General features: G+C 42.9%; 1 protein-coding gene across 1 annotated transcript in view; it reads left to right on the top strand.

Annotated features, from left to right (window-relative positions):
- PIK3CB (phosphatidylinositol-4,5-bisphosphate 3-kinase catalytic subunit beta) overlaps positions 1-3,667 on the top strand; it is a 67,948-nt gene extending 64,281 nt beyond the window's left edge. Inside the window, exons 22-24 of the mRNA XM_082288016.1 lie at positions 493-638; positions 1,486-1,618; positions 2,093-3,667. Of these exons, the coding sequence (XP_082144142.1) occupies positions 493-638; positions 1,486-1,618; positions 2,093-2,230 (417 nt within the window). The 3' untranslated portion in view covers positions 2,231-3,667. The remainder of the gene's footprint in view (positions 1-492; positions 639-1,485; positions 1,619-2,092) is intronic.
- The last annotated feature ends 12,693 nt before the right edge of the window (positions 3,668-16,360 follow it).

The raw sequence follows: 16,360 nt of genomic DNA, 5'->3' as shown, positions 1-16,360 counted from the left end.
TTCTTTTAAGTTTGTACCTCCTGGAAGAAAGCTGGAATGCCCTTATCTCTTTGGTTCTAACAGGGGGAATGGCCACAGGCTCCTTCAGATTAACTCAGCTCTGCTACCTTTGGCTCTGTTCCTTGTGTAGGAAGGCCTTGGATATGATGATGTTGAGCCTTGTGGGCTCATCCTTGGGCTCATTTTTGTCTGATACTGCCAACAAGATGTCTCATGGCAGCAGCAGCTTAGACCTGAGAGAATCTTTCACATATTGATTTGCTGCAGTGGTCACTCATAAGAGCATGGATGTTATAATTGACTTTAAATCTTAAAATGTTTTAGAACTATATACTCCCAAAGGGTTGGAACCACAGGCTGTAGAGAGTTGCATTAGGAGTTAACTGTTCTTGATACCAGCATCCTGTGGAAATATTAGACAAGTGACACATTTTGCTGCAGAAATTAATTTTCTCTTGTTTTGGGTTTTTGTTGTTTTTTTTTTTTTTTTAGCTCTTTCACATAGATTTTGGTCATATTCTTGGAAACTTTAAGTCCAAGTTTGGAATTAAAAGGGAACGGGTACCTTTCATACTCACCTATGATTTCATTCATGTTATTCAACAAGGAAAAACAGGGAACACTGAAAAATTTGGCCGGTGAGTGTTATTTTGATCTATTGGTAATTGAGATGATCATTTCCAGCATACCAGAACTTATCTGGGGTTGGTTTGCTCATTTGCACTTGTGTGGAAGTGTGCCAACACGCATTTTCAGGACTATCTGCTGCACTCCCTGAGCTCTAATGTCCACAGATTATTTCAGAACCAGAAGCTGCAGCTCTGCAGTTGCTTTTGATCTCCCACAGCAGAAGGTAGCAGGTTCTGCTGGGCTCAGCTCTGCCTTCAGCAGCTCTAGGCTCCAGGCAGGGCTGCCAGACTCTTGTTCAAGCAAGATGCAGCACTGCCTTTAGGAACAGGCTCCCTTTCTGCCCTTCCTGTCCATCAGGGCACATTCATTGTGCTGCTCCATTCTGGCCTTGCTTGGATGCTTGGGCATAAGGAGCCACATGCTTGTGATCCACCAGCCCTGGCAGTGGGTTCAGTTTTGACCATGGAAGGAATTAGAGATGACAGAGGTTAGAGAAAGGCTAGATTGGTGCAGAGGGACTGCAACAGAGCTTTGGCTGTTCCACTGTAGCCCACCCGATAGGATCATCAGAGCATTTCACTTAAGTTCTCAGGGAGATGGGACACTGCCATGACCTCTGGCACTTTTGTTCTTTCTGAAGAACAGCTTGTGATGTTTTGTACCAAGGGCTTGTTGGGGAGACACGGGATGTGTTTGTGAGAATGCACTGGGGGTTCTGCAGACATCTCTGTCCTTTCTGTTACCGTGTTCCTACAGTCTGTCTTTGATAACAAATTCTGGCAGTGCTAGCACGCATTTCCATCTGTGTGAGCTCTCCCATGTTGTGCTCTTTGCATGTGCCTGGGCTGGACACAGGTTCCGGCAGTATTGTGAGGAAGCCTACCTGATCCTGCGCAAGCACGGGAACCTATTTATTACCCTCTTTGCACTGATGCTGACTGCAGGGCTGCCAGAGCTAACCTCTGTCAAGGACATCCAGTATCTCAAGGTAAAGTAAGATCTATGGCTCAGCAGGACTCAGCATTTTTCCAGGATGTGAATTTTTGCTTCAAAGATTAATACATTTTAGTTGTTTTCCATTTCTGTCAAGATTTCCACACAGTCCTCAAAGCTTTCTTTTTCAGCTCTATAGTACAAGGTCTGTAGTCAGTCCTAGTGCTCAAAGGATGAGTTCAGGATTTCTGCATCTTAAATGGGGTCATCTCAGGGGTATTTTACATCTTGGCTCATGCACAAGCATAGACCTGTAAAGGTGAAAATGATTTGCTTCATTCTTTTTCAGTTTTATCTTTAGACCCAGAAAGATGTATTATTTAAACCAACTGATGTATTGCTCAATGAATAGTAAGTGAAAAAGTGTCAAAGCAGAACAAAACAGACTGTGGCTTGTGTTGAAAGGTGAAGGAGGCTTTAACTGTGTTTTTTAAAATTCCTAACAGTACTTGTTTTCCTGTTGTCTTAGGACTCCCTTGCCTTAGGGAAGAGTGAGGAAGAAGCACTAAAACAGTTTAAGCAAAAGTTTGATGAAGCTCTGCGGGAAAGTTGGACTACTAAAGTGAACTGGATGGCTCACACTGTTAGAAAAGATTACAGGTCCTAGAAGATTGTGGCATTTGCACTAAGCTGAAGGTTACCTTGATAAGTGTTTGTGAAGGGTTTCTGTCATATGGACCAACAAAACTTCAGGAAGCGTTGGGACAGCACTCTCAGGCACATGGTGGTTCTCTTGGCCCCACACAGGGTCAGGAGATGGACTCTGATCCTGATGGGTCCCTTCCAACTCAGCACATTCTGTGATTCTATGAACTGATTCAAAACAAGAAAGGAAACAACAATGAAAACAAATGGACTGAAATAATTCCTGAGTCTTTTGCACTCTGCTTCTGAATGCTTGGTTCCAAGACTGTCTCTACAATTTGTGAACATCCTGGATAATCAGTTCCTGCTGACTTTGCACGCTGAGAGCTACTAGGCATTTTTAAAAATTCTTTGGTACTTTATGGAGGTGTAAATATTTGTTTTTATACGTTAGGGTAATGTGCTCTAACATATCCTCAGGAGGTTTGAAGACCTCTGACAGAATTGTTCTTTGTTTAAAGTTAGGACTTGAAGAGTAAATTTTTTTTTTTATATCCTAATCTGGCTAAAAATGAGCGCATTGTGTATATTTTTCATATGACCTCCGCCCTACTGGCACAGATGCATTAATTCTACTGTAAATAGCAACCATGGTATCACTGTACTGCAGGGAGCTGCTTCATGTCTCGTGCTGCTGCCGAAGGAAAGGGTGGGTGTTTGGAGGGTTGGGGAGACCTCTGAGAGTGATGCAGCATCCAGATGTTCAGGGTTGCACCATTTTGTTCCTCTGACTTAACACACAGAAGAAGCCCTTCAGAATGAGGAAGGTTAGGCCAATTCCAAACGTGCCTGGGAATCCCTCGTTGGTTACAGTCTCCACTCTGCCTCTGGGGCTTTGCCTTCAGCTCCCAGAGAGGCACAATTTGGTTTGGTTTCAGCAAGAAGCTCTTGCCAGCCTTACACTGAAATTCATATCTCATATCAGTCCTTCCCTGCAAAATGTACTGACTTATGTAAGGGATGTTTTTGTTAAATATACTACACAAAGTGATTTTTAGAGCATACAAACCAAAAACCCCAACTGTTTGGAGAAGCAGGTGTTGATGGGAAAAGATCATTCCACAGAACACCAATGCGAAGTCATTGATCTTCTCTCTGTATTTATTAAAAGCTTGCAGTAATGTTGCTTTACCAAGATATATATGTTGAAGATGGTTGCTGAAGAAACTGGATTTGTTTTAATTTATTTAGTGAGGTATCAGGCTTTTAGGTGCTTAAATGGAGAGCAAATTTGTTACGTGCAATAGGGAACTGCTGGTTAAAAGATGTAACGAACTGTTCCTGAACATCAGCAAGAGAGGTTTTGACTACTGTTTGTTCTCCAAGGAACACTGGTAGCTCTTGATTCTTGTGGACATTTGAAAGAGAATTAAACATATATATTTACTTTTTGACTAAACAGTTGTTCTGCATAGAAATGTTGGATTATGTAGGAATTTAATTAAAGTTGGTTTTACTTTGTTGAGAGAGTTTTATTTTTGTTGGTTTCTTTTAGAGATTTAGAACTTACCTGGAGTCTGGGTGGCATTCTGTGAAGGGCATTGATTCTCTTGTCCTCACCCTTTGGGCTTATCTGTCTGAAAAGACTTGTGCTTCTAGAATATTCTAAAAGTAACAAGTGGTATGTGGGTTGGTTTTGGTGGGTTTAGGGTTGGTTTTTCTATATACAATATAATAGCATTTGAAGTGTGCCATGTCTTTTTTTTTTAATTATTATTATTTCTATAGCAGATGGCAGGAAAGTTAAAAAGAAACTATGTTGAAGGTGATAGCTCTGAAAAAAGTAATTTCATCCTCAGGTAATTCACAGCATGTGAATCTGCATAAGGAACTGTTCCTGGACACATTTTATTTTTCTGTGAGACAGAGCACTTGGACATCTCTGGTCTTGAGGGAGACATCAGCTTTCCCAGAACTTTGAGATGAAGTTGGCAAGTGCACCTTGGCTGCCTGAGGCTGGTGTGTGTGGAATCTGATAGGAGGGAGCATGATGGTATCTTTATTTCCTTTATTTCCTTAGCTAAATGGCAGCTCGATTCCATGTTCCACCGCAGGCTTCCTGTGAGACTTGGAACAGGTGGTTCAAGTCTGTGCCTCAGGCTCCCCTCTGCAGAACTGCAGGTGAGAGCTGTGACCTCCAGATGCAAGAACACCTTCCCTGCCTTCAGTACCACCAGGGTTACTGCACAGAGAAAAGAGGTTTTGTGGTGTTTGATGGTTTTTTGCATGCGACTTTAATGCAGGTTATAAAAGCACTTGAGATGGTGAGAAAATCCCATTGCCTCCCTTCTTGGAGGAATACTTAGGGATTATTAGGAAAAGCTACTTCTGCTCAGTATTTGTGTTGGTTAATAGCCCTTCAATGGCTGTGTTGTGCTTGGTTGTCTTTCTTTATGTTTACTCTTGGCAATTAATTAACAAGAATGGGGAAAGAAAGAGCTGTGTTAGATGGTCTATTTTCAGTGTTTGGCAGCAAAGACGATGCATTTTCCTCATGTGAATTGATCTTGGTCTTCAAATAGCTGAGAAGAGATCCCAGGAACGCTTTCCAGGCTGACCTCTCAGGGCTGAACCTGACTGGAAGCAGCATTTACCACATCACCAAAGCTGATACTGTGATACCTTCATGTTAAGTTTTGAGCACAGTCCTGGTTTGCTGAATTATATTAGTAAATAGATCACCACTTTCCCTGGTTTTCATCATACTTGCTACAGCCTGTGGCATACAGACTTTGATTCAGAAAACACATAAATAAACTGGTTTGTGAAAAGTAAAAGGAGAGACAGTTTGTCATCCAGGAGAAGACTGGAATTTGGCACATCAGTCCATTGATTATTTCTGTACTTTCCTCCCAATATCCAGCTATAGTAATAAATTGGCAGGTTAATTTGAGCTGATTTGGAACATTATTTTAGATGATTTTCTGAATTCAGAAGTCATCAAATGGTCAGATTATAATAAGAGACTTTAAAGATTGTGTTGAACCTTCAGTTCACATGGTTTCATGTTAATTACCTTTCTTTGTCCACTGGAAAAATGACTTTTCTTTCTCAAGGCCTTCATTGTATCTGGCAGAAGGGAAAGCTGCCTAGGCTGCTTTAAAAACCACAGCTGAAATTGGGTATATGCAGTGTGTAAATGATCTTTATTTGTTCTGGTTTATTATTGATCGCATGATTACTTGATGGGTTTGCTTTCTGTACCTTGAATCATTTGTGACAAATGGTGACAGTTGCTGCTTTTACACTCCTGCTTGTCCTGTCTTGGATTTCCAGGGAAAGTGCTCCCATGGATTTGCCCCTCAGCTGTGGAGTTGCTTCCTTTCCCTCTCATGCTTGTATTGGTGGTTTTGGCAATGGGGTGTTGTTGATGGTCAAGTCACTCACATTCTAGCAAATGCCTTGGACAGAGCCCATTCCTGTATTTAATATAATAGAGTCCAATATTCCTCTTTAATCTCCCAAAGCTACTGGAATCAGATAATTAAATAGTAGAGGCTCTTAATAATTGGTATGTCAGGCTATATCATAGCTTTATTCTGTAGGATGGTTTCAAGCCTAAATCTTTTAAACGTGTAATCAGTATTTCTATTATTATTCTTTCACAATATAGTGTATTAATGTAATTATATGTCTGAGCCTGCTTTAAAATCTAAGACTGAAATCCTCTGCTAACATAATTTTAAAAATGACTTGTCTGGCATGACACTGCCAAGAGCTGAGGGAGTGAGCTGTCCTGGTGGATGAGTGTCAATAGGTGCTGCTGTATGAGAGGACAGTTTCCTGTTGCTGTTGGGCCTCGCTGTTTGCATGGAGCTCTGGGGTTTTTAGAGACAAAAGGGCCTCATTGTGGAGTGGCTGATGAGATAAAAGCCAGGTTAAGCTCAAGGTAGTGGTGCTATCGCCTGACCTCAATGCCACATGCATTAACCTGGGTATGGTAGGAACAAACGCTGTACCAAGCAGATCACTGCAGCACATTTTGGTAGTCAGTGCAGGAAAGGTGCAGTAATTTAACAGCTGCTGAGAAAAAAAGTACGAAACTGTTCATGCTACCTACGTGCATAACAAAAATGTTGTAGTTATTCTCCCCAAATACAACTTCATGCCTGATAGAGAAGAGGGGAGGTGTTGGCGCCAGTGCTGAGCAGGGCATTGATTCGCCCTGCCCGTGTTGGCAGCTGTCCTTCAAACAGCACAGCACAACAGCATTCATCGAGGACAAGAGTGAGCTTCTCTTCAATGAGCTGGGTTTGCACACTGCTGGTACTTGGATGCCTTTGCAGCCTAATAGCCCACATGAGGAGCTTGTTGTGTCCTTTAGCAAGCCACAAAGGAAACCCTACCAAGCAGATTCTGATAGAACTTTCCTTGTTCTGTCCCCTCTGGAACACTCAGATAAAGGCTCAGTCATGTGACCTATTGGAACTGATTTCACTGTATGGGACTGTAGGATTTAAAATAATGCTGTTGTGATGAGCTAGTCCTTCATCCTTTCAGTCTGTCACCTTGCTCTTCCTCAGGCGATTATTTGGAGAAGTGTCCTCTGGATTGCTTGATGAAGAGGAATGGGGTTGAATATGTATTTCTTAAAGAGTGGCTTACTCTTGGGAAAGCTGTGAAGGGTCCCAGTTTAGGAACAGCAGTCCCAGAGAAATGTGAAAGGTTAATTCTGGCTTTCCAGGCACTAATTGGCTTTTTAAAATGAATGGAAGTGACAATCAAGCACCATGGAAATGTGGTTTTGGAGGGATTAGGGCCCTTGTAGCACAAGGATGTTTGTAAGATCTAATTTTTGGCTTTAGAAGTCTCAATTTGGGCAGGAAGTCTGGGTACTTGCTAGCAGTGTGCAGAACCAGTGAAGTCTGGGCAGAAGGGAGGAACCTGGTAGCAGTTCATTCCAGTTTGTTAATCCTGCCTAAAGCTTCCTCCTACATAAGATTCCTAATGGGTTTTGCCCTGGGAGCTGTCAGCAGCTCAGTCTAGTTTCTGAAATAGTCTCTGTACCTCTTGCATGAGGAGCATGGAGTGTTTGACATTCCACAAAGGGAGCTGAGCACTGCTGTTCAGGATACTCTGGAGCACAGGAATGTTGTACATGTGGCTCTGAATTCTTCCTGTTGGAACTCTTTTCCAGGGGGGGTGTGTGGAAAAAAAGCATGAGAATAGATGTCATAGCTCAGTCAAAGTATTCCCTAGGGATAGAAGAAAAAAATCTGGATTCCAGTCACCTTACCAAACATTCATTCGAACAAAAATGGAACAGTTCCAAAAGAGGAGTGGGAAGGACAGAGAGCCCTTTTCCCTAAGGACTTGTTATTTTCGAATTTAGGAAAAGGAGAGATGAAACAAAGGTCCAAATGTCCCAGCCTGTGTTCTTCTGCTTGGCTAAATAAAAGAACCCTTAATATTAATGGCTGTGGGAGACTAAGTCTGTTTAGCCTGTTCCCTACAAAAGAGCAAGGAATTAATCCTGCGTATAGAGTTGTGCCTGTTGGCATGGGAGGAGAAGATGCACACTGCTAGACTTGGGATAATCTGTTCCAAAGGCTACTTCCACCCTTCACCTGTACTTGGGAATTCCACAGTGGTTAAGTGTCTTATATATGCCTGGACCTTAATGCCACCCACCCCTACCATAGAGCCTTGGCCTTATCTGGAGCTGTACTACACTGTTTTAAGAACTGCTTAAAAATACAGGTTTGTGTATAAGAACACAAAGAAGGCTTAAATACTTTGTGAATTGTGATTTTTGTTGCTCCTTTTAAGGCAAGGTGCAGGATCACAAGTGAGATGTTGAAATCCTGTGAAAGTTTGGAAATTCCAGGAGGGAATTTGGATGTGATCTGCAATCCTTATGGCCAGGACAGCGTTTAGAAGCCCCTCTCCCCCATAAAGTCATATCTCTGAGCTAGTTAATTTAAAAATAAAACGTTTAATATTCCAGACCACAAACAACACTGAAGCAAACAAAGGTATTGCAAGCAGACCCAGTGGCTCTGCATGTAAGAGTCACGCTTGCTTTTGCAGCTAAATGGGATAATCTTTGTTTCCTTGAGAGGAAAAGGAAAGATCTGGAGAATATTTCTGAAACAATTCCCTGTCCTTAACAGCTGAGAAATGTTTAGGTTACAGATCTTTGTTTGCCAGGTTTATGCTGGTTAAATGAGTGCATCTGCTACACACAGACTGAACTACAGAGCGGCTGAGGCTGCGCAGAGCTTGCGCAGGCCCAGGATCCAGTCAGGCTGATGGATCCCAGCTCTGGCCTTTGGGATGTGGTCAGGCACTGGCAGGGCCCCCACACCGAAGCCGTCACCAGAGCAGGGCTGCGACCCCTCCCGTGTCGTAGTGGTCGAGCAGGCTGTGGGCGATGAAGCCGCTCTGCGAGTGCAGGGTGCCGCATTTCCGGCACAGGAGGATCTCGCATTTCGGACACATCTTCCCGGAGTGCGGCTGCCTCAGGGAACACATTTCCTCCCGCGCTGGCTTCAGCCTCTTGGAACCTTTCCCGTGTAAACACCTCCGCTTGTCTTCAGAAAGCTGGCTTCTTCCCTGAGGGCTGGAACAGTCACAAAGAGAGGTGACAAGTTCAGCCCGTGCACTTCCTGGATGGATGAGGGCAGCAGAAGCAATTAGTGTGTGATTTATGAACTCTTCCACAGGCTGTACCTGTGACACACTAGGAGTGGGTGCCCGTGTGTGATCACCTGAAAAAAACAGGAATGGACAGCAAAAAGGAGAGTCTGGCTCTGGTACTGTGGTGGCAGTGACGAGCCATTAGTTTTAGAACACAGAATTATTAAAGGATTTTCATCATTTAAACAAAACCGTAAAAGAGTGATGTCAGCTAACGGGGTAGGAGCTTTAATATGCAACTCTTCTGTGCGTGATTGTAGCATGAGCCTCACGTGTTTGCATGAAGACAAATTCCATGCAGCTCTGTGTATCTGACCTAGTGCTTCCCTATACCATCATAAAGGTTCTTTTCCCACTTGTGTGCACTAGCAATGCACACTAATGCTGGCCAGTAGATAAGCCCTGTGTTACACTGGCCTTGAACAGAGATGGAAGAACTGCAAGGAAAGCTCTCCTGATCAAATTAAATACCCTTCTATTTTACCTACATAATCCCTTACAAGAGCTCATGAATCAGTGCTGAATTGCAGAGATGATCTGATTTGGCTACACCACTGTGAAAGTTCTGCAAACCCTGGTGGCTTGAATGTATTTAAAAACCACTGCCATGCAGTGCAGAAATACGTCCAGTAAAGTCTGAAGGCTGACTCTCTCCCCATTAATGTGGGAGTACCTTGGGAGGTTACTAGATTACTGTTCAATTTTTTTTTTCTTTTAGCTCAAACTGAGGAAAATTCATATTTATCACATACAAATAAGGATCAATGTTCAGAAAACATGATTTTACTGCTTCCGTTGTGGTTGTTTGCCTCCTGAATGCATTCTTCAGTGAAATTATGAACAACAGAGAACATTCACAGCAGTAATTTACTTCTTGGATGTTTGACTATGTTTCTAGTCCAGTTCCTCAGCAGTGCAGCAAGAAAAATCCCCAAACCAAGCCCTTGGTATTAGTTATGCTGCAATTAGATCAAAAATCTGGCTCTCAGGTTCATTTCTTGTTAGTGTATTTTAATCTCCTGTGGAGCCTGTAACCAGCTGCTGTGGATATCAAGCCTAATGCAGTTAGCTGAGTAATTGTGGAGACTTGCGTGCACTTCCTGCTAAGACGGTAATTTCATGATAATTACCAAAGACAGACTCCTTTTAGGAGATCTGTAGGGAAAACAGCTCTTGGATGAGAAAAGACACTTTTTGGAAACCCCTCCTGATTTTAGCATGTTGCATACACTCCGTTTACTTCATGTTTAGGAAGAATAATACCAAGGAGAAAGACCCAAGAGGAGAATTTTAAATCCCATAAGAATGATTACAATAACTCAAAACTTATACATTCACAAAGCAGTAAGCTCAAAATCACTTTTGCCTCTGCTTACTTTGGTTAAAAAAAAATAGTTATTATTTGCTTGTCTTTTTGTTTTGTTTCCCTTTTTCTCCTTCTAACTGAAAAGAGTAAGTATAAAGGCACTATTGCAGGAACACAAGCATTAATTATGAATTCTCAGAAATTTAGTATCATTAACTTTGTTGAACAGTGATTTTTGCTGCTCCCCATACATTGGCATTTTCCACTGCACCCTGGAGTTACAGCTTTGGTGCAACCAAAACTGCAGCAAAGTTATTGCTGGAAACTGTCCTGGGTTGTCCCCTTGGCAGTGCTGGTGTGTACCTGGAGAAACAGAGATGCTACTCCTGCTAATCTCTTGCTGGAAGCATAGGGAAATGGATATAAGACAAATACACAGACACACAAGACTTAGAGAAGTTAATTTCGTCTCTAGTGCTGCCAGTGACTGACTAGTTTTTACCTGAAGTTGTTAGAGGCTGTTTCCTTGTTTGTGAAACAGTTAATACAGCAGGGTAACAAGGTGTCTGTGGCTCTTCCAAAGCTGCTCTGGAAATACGCACAAAATTTCTACATTTGAAAATGCATGCAAAATATAATCTTGGATATACTTACAGTTTAGTCTTAGGAGACCCAGAGAAGAGGCTCAGTCGAGAAAATCTCTTCTTAAACAGCCGGTCTCGCTTTTTTCGGCCGTGCTTCCCATCTCCTGTGCTCTCTTCTGTGAGTTCCTTCTTCCCTTTGTGCCAGCTCATTTTATCTGTCATAACAACAGCACCTGCTTAGCTGAAAACAGAAGTCTGAGTAGCTGTTTGAAAGCCTCTGCTTTGCTGTGTTGTACCTGGTGAAGTCTGGATCTGCTACTCTACAAATGTGTGAGGGTCCTGGTCATGCAGGAGTTCAGTGGAGATCAGTGAGCAGCCGCTTTCCATCAGGTGAAGCAAATACCTGCTCTGAAAAATCCTGCAGGCACAAAGTGACTCTGGATATTCTTGCTCTTTTCCATGTAATTATGGAAAGTAGGCTTGGACATTAAATATAATGAATATTTCCCTTTGCATGCTCTCTTTCATGATTAAGTGGTTCCTTAAACCAAGAGTAGAGGCGGCTTGTTTGATACAAGCAAAGAGCCAGGAGCCAGGGAAACAGCTTTGTGCTGGGAACAGAAGCAGTGAAATAAATGTGAGATGGAACAAACTCTGCTAGGCAAAAACCAGACCCTCAAAAAGATGAAGAACCAACTGCAGATTTTAGTTAAGGCTTGGAAATTGTTTCCTTTTTCTTTTGATAAAGCAGTTGATTAGCCTGCATTTCCGCGTTGCAATGCTTTGTCTCCAAGAATTATCCCCTTGGCCTCTCTGATCAAATTAGTCCCTCTGCTCTACATTTGATATTTGGTAATTGCGTTAACTTTTGGTTGCTTGACTTGGAGGGTCATGTTCACCCCCTCCTCTGTCTGTTGTCTTGTTCCTGCCCATTACAAATATTTTCCACAAATCTTCTAAAACAAATCAGACGAAGTTTGTAGGCTTAAAAACAAAACTGGCAACCATTTTTAACTCTTCTGCTTTTACTCTTCTCTTCCCTCCTTGTACCTCCTCTCTCCTCAGCCCCTCACAGCCTTTTAAGTAGAGTTCCCTACACCCAGTTCTTACCATAGGGATACACACAGGCAGGAGGGACTGGGCCTCACTATGCAAATGCTTTGCAGGATCACACCTGCAAAGCTTTTCATTGTGTTATAAATGTTTACCGAAATTATACATTAATACCATTAACGAGGAAAGTAAATACCTTGAAGGAGCACAGAGCATCACACCTTGCTACTCAGGCTTGGAAATGAGACACCTAGGGTTTTAACAGAACCCAGCTATGTTGGACCTGTATCTCTCACTGAAATGGCAGAAAAGACAATTTATAAAAGGAATTACAAACAGTTCACTGACCTGTAAAAGTAAACTATCACTAAAGCAGCTAATATGTTATGAAGGAATGAAGAGAAGTTGTGAGTGAAAGAAAATTACACACCCCACAGTGACAGACTTGATGTTTTAATTTGCAGCAAAAGAATCTGCAAATTCAAGACCCATTTTAGGCATGCAGTGGTTCTGAGGTGAAGCTCTGCAGAACAGACCACCTGTGGCTAATAAAATCAGCAGCTGGGCAGGCAGGCATCTGCCTTACTTCTGAGAAGGGAGCTGCAAAGGCAGGTTCTTACCAATTCCACTTGTCTAAAAAGTCAAGAGAAGAAAATGAGGCATTGAAAATAAACATGTAAGACTTGGTGACAAAGGATTGAAGATACTTAGAATAGATCTTTTCTTAATCCTTTTAGACCATAGTTTTTGAAAACTTGTACTTTGGACATGTATAGTATTTAACTTCTCTTTTAAAGATGAATTTGTCTGACTATGCTGAATTTCCAGTGTCATAAGTTCTGATGATTTAGGGGGGAATTCCTCCTATACTTTGTTTAAATGTATTGCTAGATCAGAAGATTTGAAAACACGGCATTTGAATAATTGATTTATTTAGCTTGCTTTTCTTTTCTGCTTAAATCTTGTGAAACTTAATTACAACTGCTTTCTGTAAACCAATTAACTGCTCTCACCTTTCTTATTTAGCACTGTGTTTTGTTTTGTGAGCCAAAATAACCAATACCAGTGTTATTGTGGCTAGCCCTGAGATTTACTCTATTATATGGGCAGTTTATAAACCTATAGATTACATGATGACTCTTCAAATGGGGATCCTACTTGCAGATCTGTGAGAAAATACATTTCCTTCAGATGAAGATCATGTAGCAGCAGTACATAACATTTTCAGGAGCCTCGGTGTTCTATCTACAGGTTGTCCCTAGTTAATTATAAGCAAGGTCTAGTACCTGCAAGACTCCAGATGCCAGAATTGATTTCCACTGATGATGGTTGTTGATGGCTTTCATTCTTGAACATCCTAAGCAGTGTATTGGTGGCTCTGAAACTGCCTTCATATACAAAATTTTGCTTCAGTACAAAATACAAATTATGGATGGGGTAAAAAACCACCACCACCATTTTACAAAGCAGACTGATTGTTTTCCATACCCAAGATGGGCAGGCTAAAGGTGCAGGAAGCTATTTTCCAAAAATGGAGCATTTCTATGGCATTCCTCCAATTGCACCAGCCCTGATCCAGCTGTTACTATTATACCAAACAGAGTAAGAGGTAAAATCTTTGTGCAAACACACAGAGCAAAAGATGCCAGACAGGAAAGGAGAGCTGGAGAGAGGAAAGTAGCGGAATAGCAACTGGGGGACAATTTCTCTGTGTCCCTGGGATGCAGATTTTCTGATTCAGTTCTGTGACTTAAATGAAATTAAGCTGTTTGAACTAATTCTGGTTGTATTACTTTTGCCACCACAGGGTGTCTCTGCATCTCTTCCAACACCAAAGGCTCTGGTAGCCTTTAATGATAGTCTGCAAGCTCCAGGGAATGTAGGGCTAAAGGAAAATGTCCCTCAGGTGAGCTGTGGATTTTCTTCAGGATCATGAGCCTTCTTGGATTGGAATGGTGATGCTCTCATTAGCTGGTAGGAAATTATTTTTTTAGCAGCTATATTGCAGTGATGTTGTTTAATTTGGTTTTGAGAACTCTCTGGTACCACACTGGAGGAAGCCATGGCTTTATGATGTGGGGCACTGATGTAGCTTCAGCTCATTCTGCACTACGCTCACAAGGTCGGAGGTATTTTCCCTGCAGTGGAGCGCTTCTGCTAATTTCTGATCTCTAATTTTTCTGACTGCCATTTCACCTTTATGCTTGTGTGGGCATTTTCTGTTCCCCTTCACTCAGGATAAAGCTGCCATGGAGTCAGCACAAACACTGTATCATTTGGTCTGGATAGTTTGTATAATAAAACATTTTAATATGCTGGGCTTGGAGTCTTCCAGGGTTGTGGGGGGTTTTTTTGAGTCTTGTGAGCTTTGGTCTAGAGTCAGTACTTGTTCCACCCTCCATGTAGTTGTAGTAATGACTTGAAGTGAGACCACAGAAAGGGCAGAAAGATCTAGCAGAAGGTCTCTCTCTCCTAGAAGCTCCTGGCCTCACAAGCCAGGCATGACTTCTCACTTTCTCAGTATTCAGATGAGGCTTGAGTTTGAAGATTAAGGTGATAATGGTAGCAGGTGATACCTGTGTTTGGTGCAAGCCTGTGTGTGGGTGCTGATGTGGCTGTGTGCTGTAAGGGTATCATATAAATGTATCTTTGTCTAGGACATCTGAAAAGTAAACTCTCCTCAGGAGGGAAGAGCTCTTGAGGAATTCCAGATTAGAAGTGCTGAGCTAAGTAATCTGTGGATGGATAAAGCTTAAAGGTAGTTGAGAATCTCCTAATTGTCATGAGGGCATACCAATTGTTTGAAACTCCATCTTTTCATAGAGAAAATACAGTTTGAAGTGTCTTCTGCTTCCATCAGGAAAAGTTTCTCAGAGCAAGGGTCTTATGAGTGTGATATGTGAGCAAAAAAACTCAGGCTTAAAGTGCTGCCCAAAGTGACATTTATTCATTCATGCAGGTAATTAGCTTCAGCAGAAGAGACAGAATCACCCTCCAGTGGCAGGAGGTATGAGGAGTCTTTAATGCAGTGAGCAAGCTCTCAGGCAGCAGGGGGAGAAGGGAGAGAGGTTCTTGTGACTAAGTCACTCTGAGGAGTTCCATAGTTCCCCAAGGAACTGGATCCCTTCAGAGCTGACAGGCCCTGGCTTACATCTGAATCAGGCTGTGATAACACCTGAGCCTGTATATGGGCAGTAACTGAGTGTCCTAATGTCTGGGCTCTGGGTGTTGTCACATTCCCTGGCTACATTCTCCATGAAAATACTCAACTGGCTTGATAACAAGTTTAGAAATTAGGATTGATGCATTGCTCTCCCCCAGTAACTGTGGTGCCTGTTGCTTTGAGGAACAATTCACCTTTTCTTAGATTTCCACGTCAGAAAACACAGATTTGGTCTGTTGACACTGTTGCACTTTATTCCCAACAGGCACCCCAAGATTTGAGGTCTAGATACTCAGAAAAGCTACTTGCCTCACCCAAATACTTGGTTTGAATGGCTAGTGCTAGCTGCCACTGACATCCATGGAAAATTAGTGAAGGCAGCAACAGGTGAAGTATCTTCTTACAAGTGAAAAAGGTATCATTTGGGACAGCAATGTTAAATGCCACTTCTTGGAAAACCATGCAGACTTTTTTATTCCTTCACCTCTTCTTTAGAGTATGTGAAGGCCTTGGTTTGAATGCAAGGGAACACGTGTTGCTTCAGAATAAGTTTTGTTCTGTACTGGGGGATGGGGCATGAAAGGGAAGTGCTAATGTGCATGAAGGGTGAGGTTGGATACCTGGATTTAGGTTGAGTGTGAGGTGATATCTAAGCCAGAAGCAAGAGCTGTACTTCATCTGAAAGACACAACCTTTCCAGAATCAGCAGTTGATCTAGTAGCTTATCTGTCTCTGGATTTGCTCTGTGCTATAGGTTTTCATTCACAAGCACTCACCCATGACAGCAGGGGTTGAACAGCAGCACCTTTCGCCATTCTCTCCCTTCTAAAATTTTTTCTTTCTAGAGAGGAGAGGGAGAAAGAAGATGGTTAGAGAAACAGACAATGGTTTTCACCTAAATCCCCTCCCAGCCTGCTAGCCGCAATGAGCCCGCTCCGGTGACCACACCCAGGCTTTCCCTGCTCGGTGCGGGGCGGGATGCGGGCAGGACCCGGAGGCTGCCTTCCCGTCTGTCACTCCAGGACTCGCTCCCGCCTGGCATGAGGGTGTGGAGGGGGTACCTCCGTGCCTCGCCTCTGCTTCCTACTCTGATGTGAGGCGCAGGCATGCTCAGTAGCCGGTGCCTACCCCTCCTCTCCCAACAACAGTGCCTACAACAGTAGCAGACTGGTGGCAGCAGGCGCGGAGCCGAAAGCCATCTTTGCTGGAGAGGGAGGCAGCGCACCCCGCTCGGCCCCTCGCCATGTGAGTACCGGCCCGGGAGTGCTGCGGGCTCGCAGGGGACCGCGGGCACCCTGTTGCTCCCGCAGCCCAGGGGTTTAACTTGTGCCGCCCGGGGGTGCGGGG

This window comes from Coloeus monedula (assembly GCF_965178545.1).
Source record: "Coloeus monedula genome assembly, chromosome: 10".
Classification (NCBI taxonomy): Eukaryota; Metazoa; Chordata; class Aves; order Passeriformes; family Corvidae; genus Coloeus; species Coloeus monedula.
This window is presented reverse-complemented; position numbering and strand designations above follow the sequence as displayed.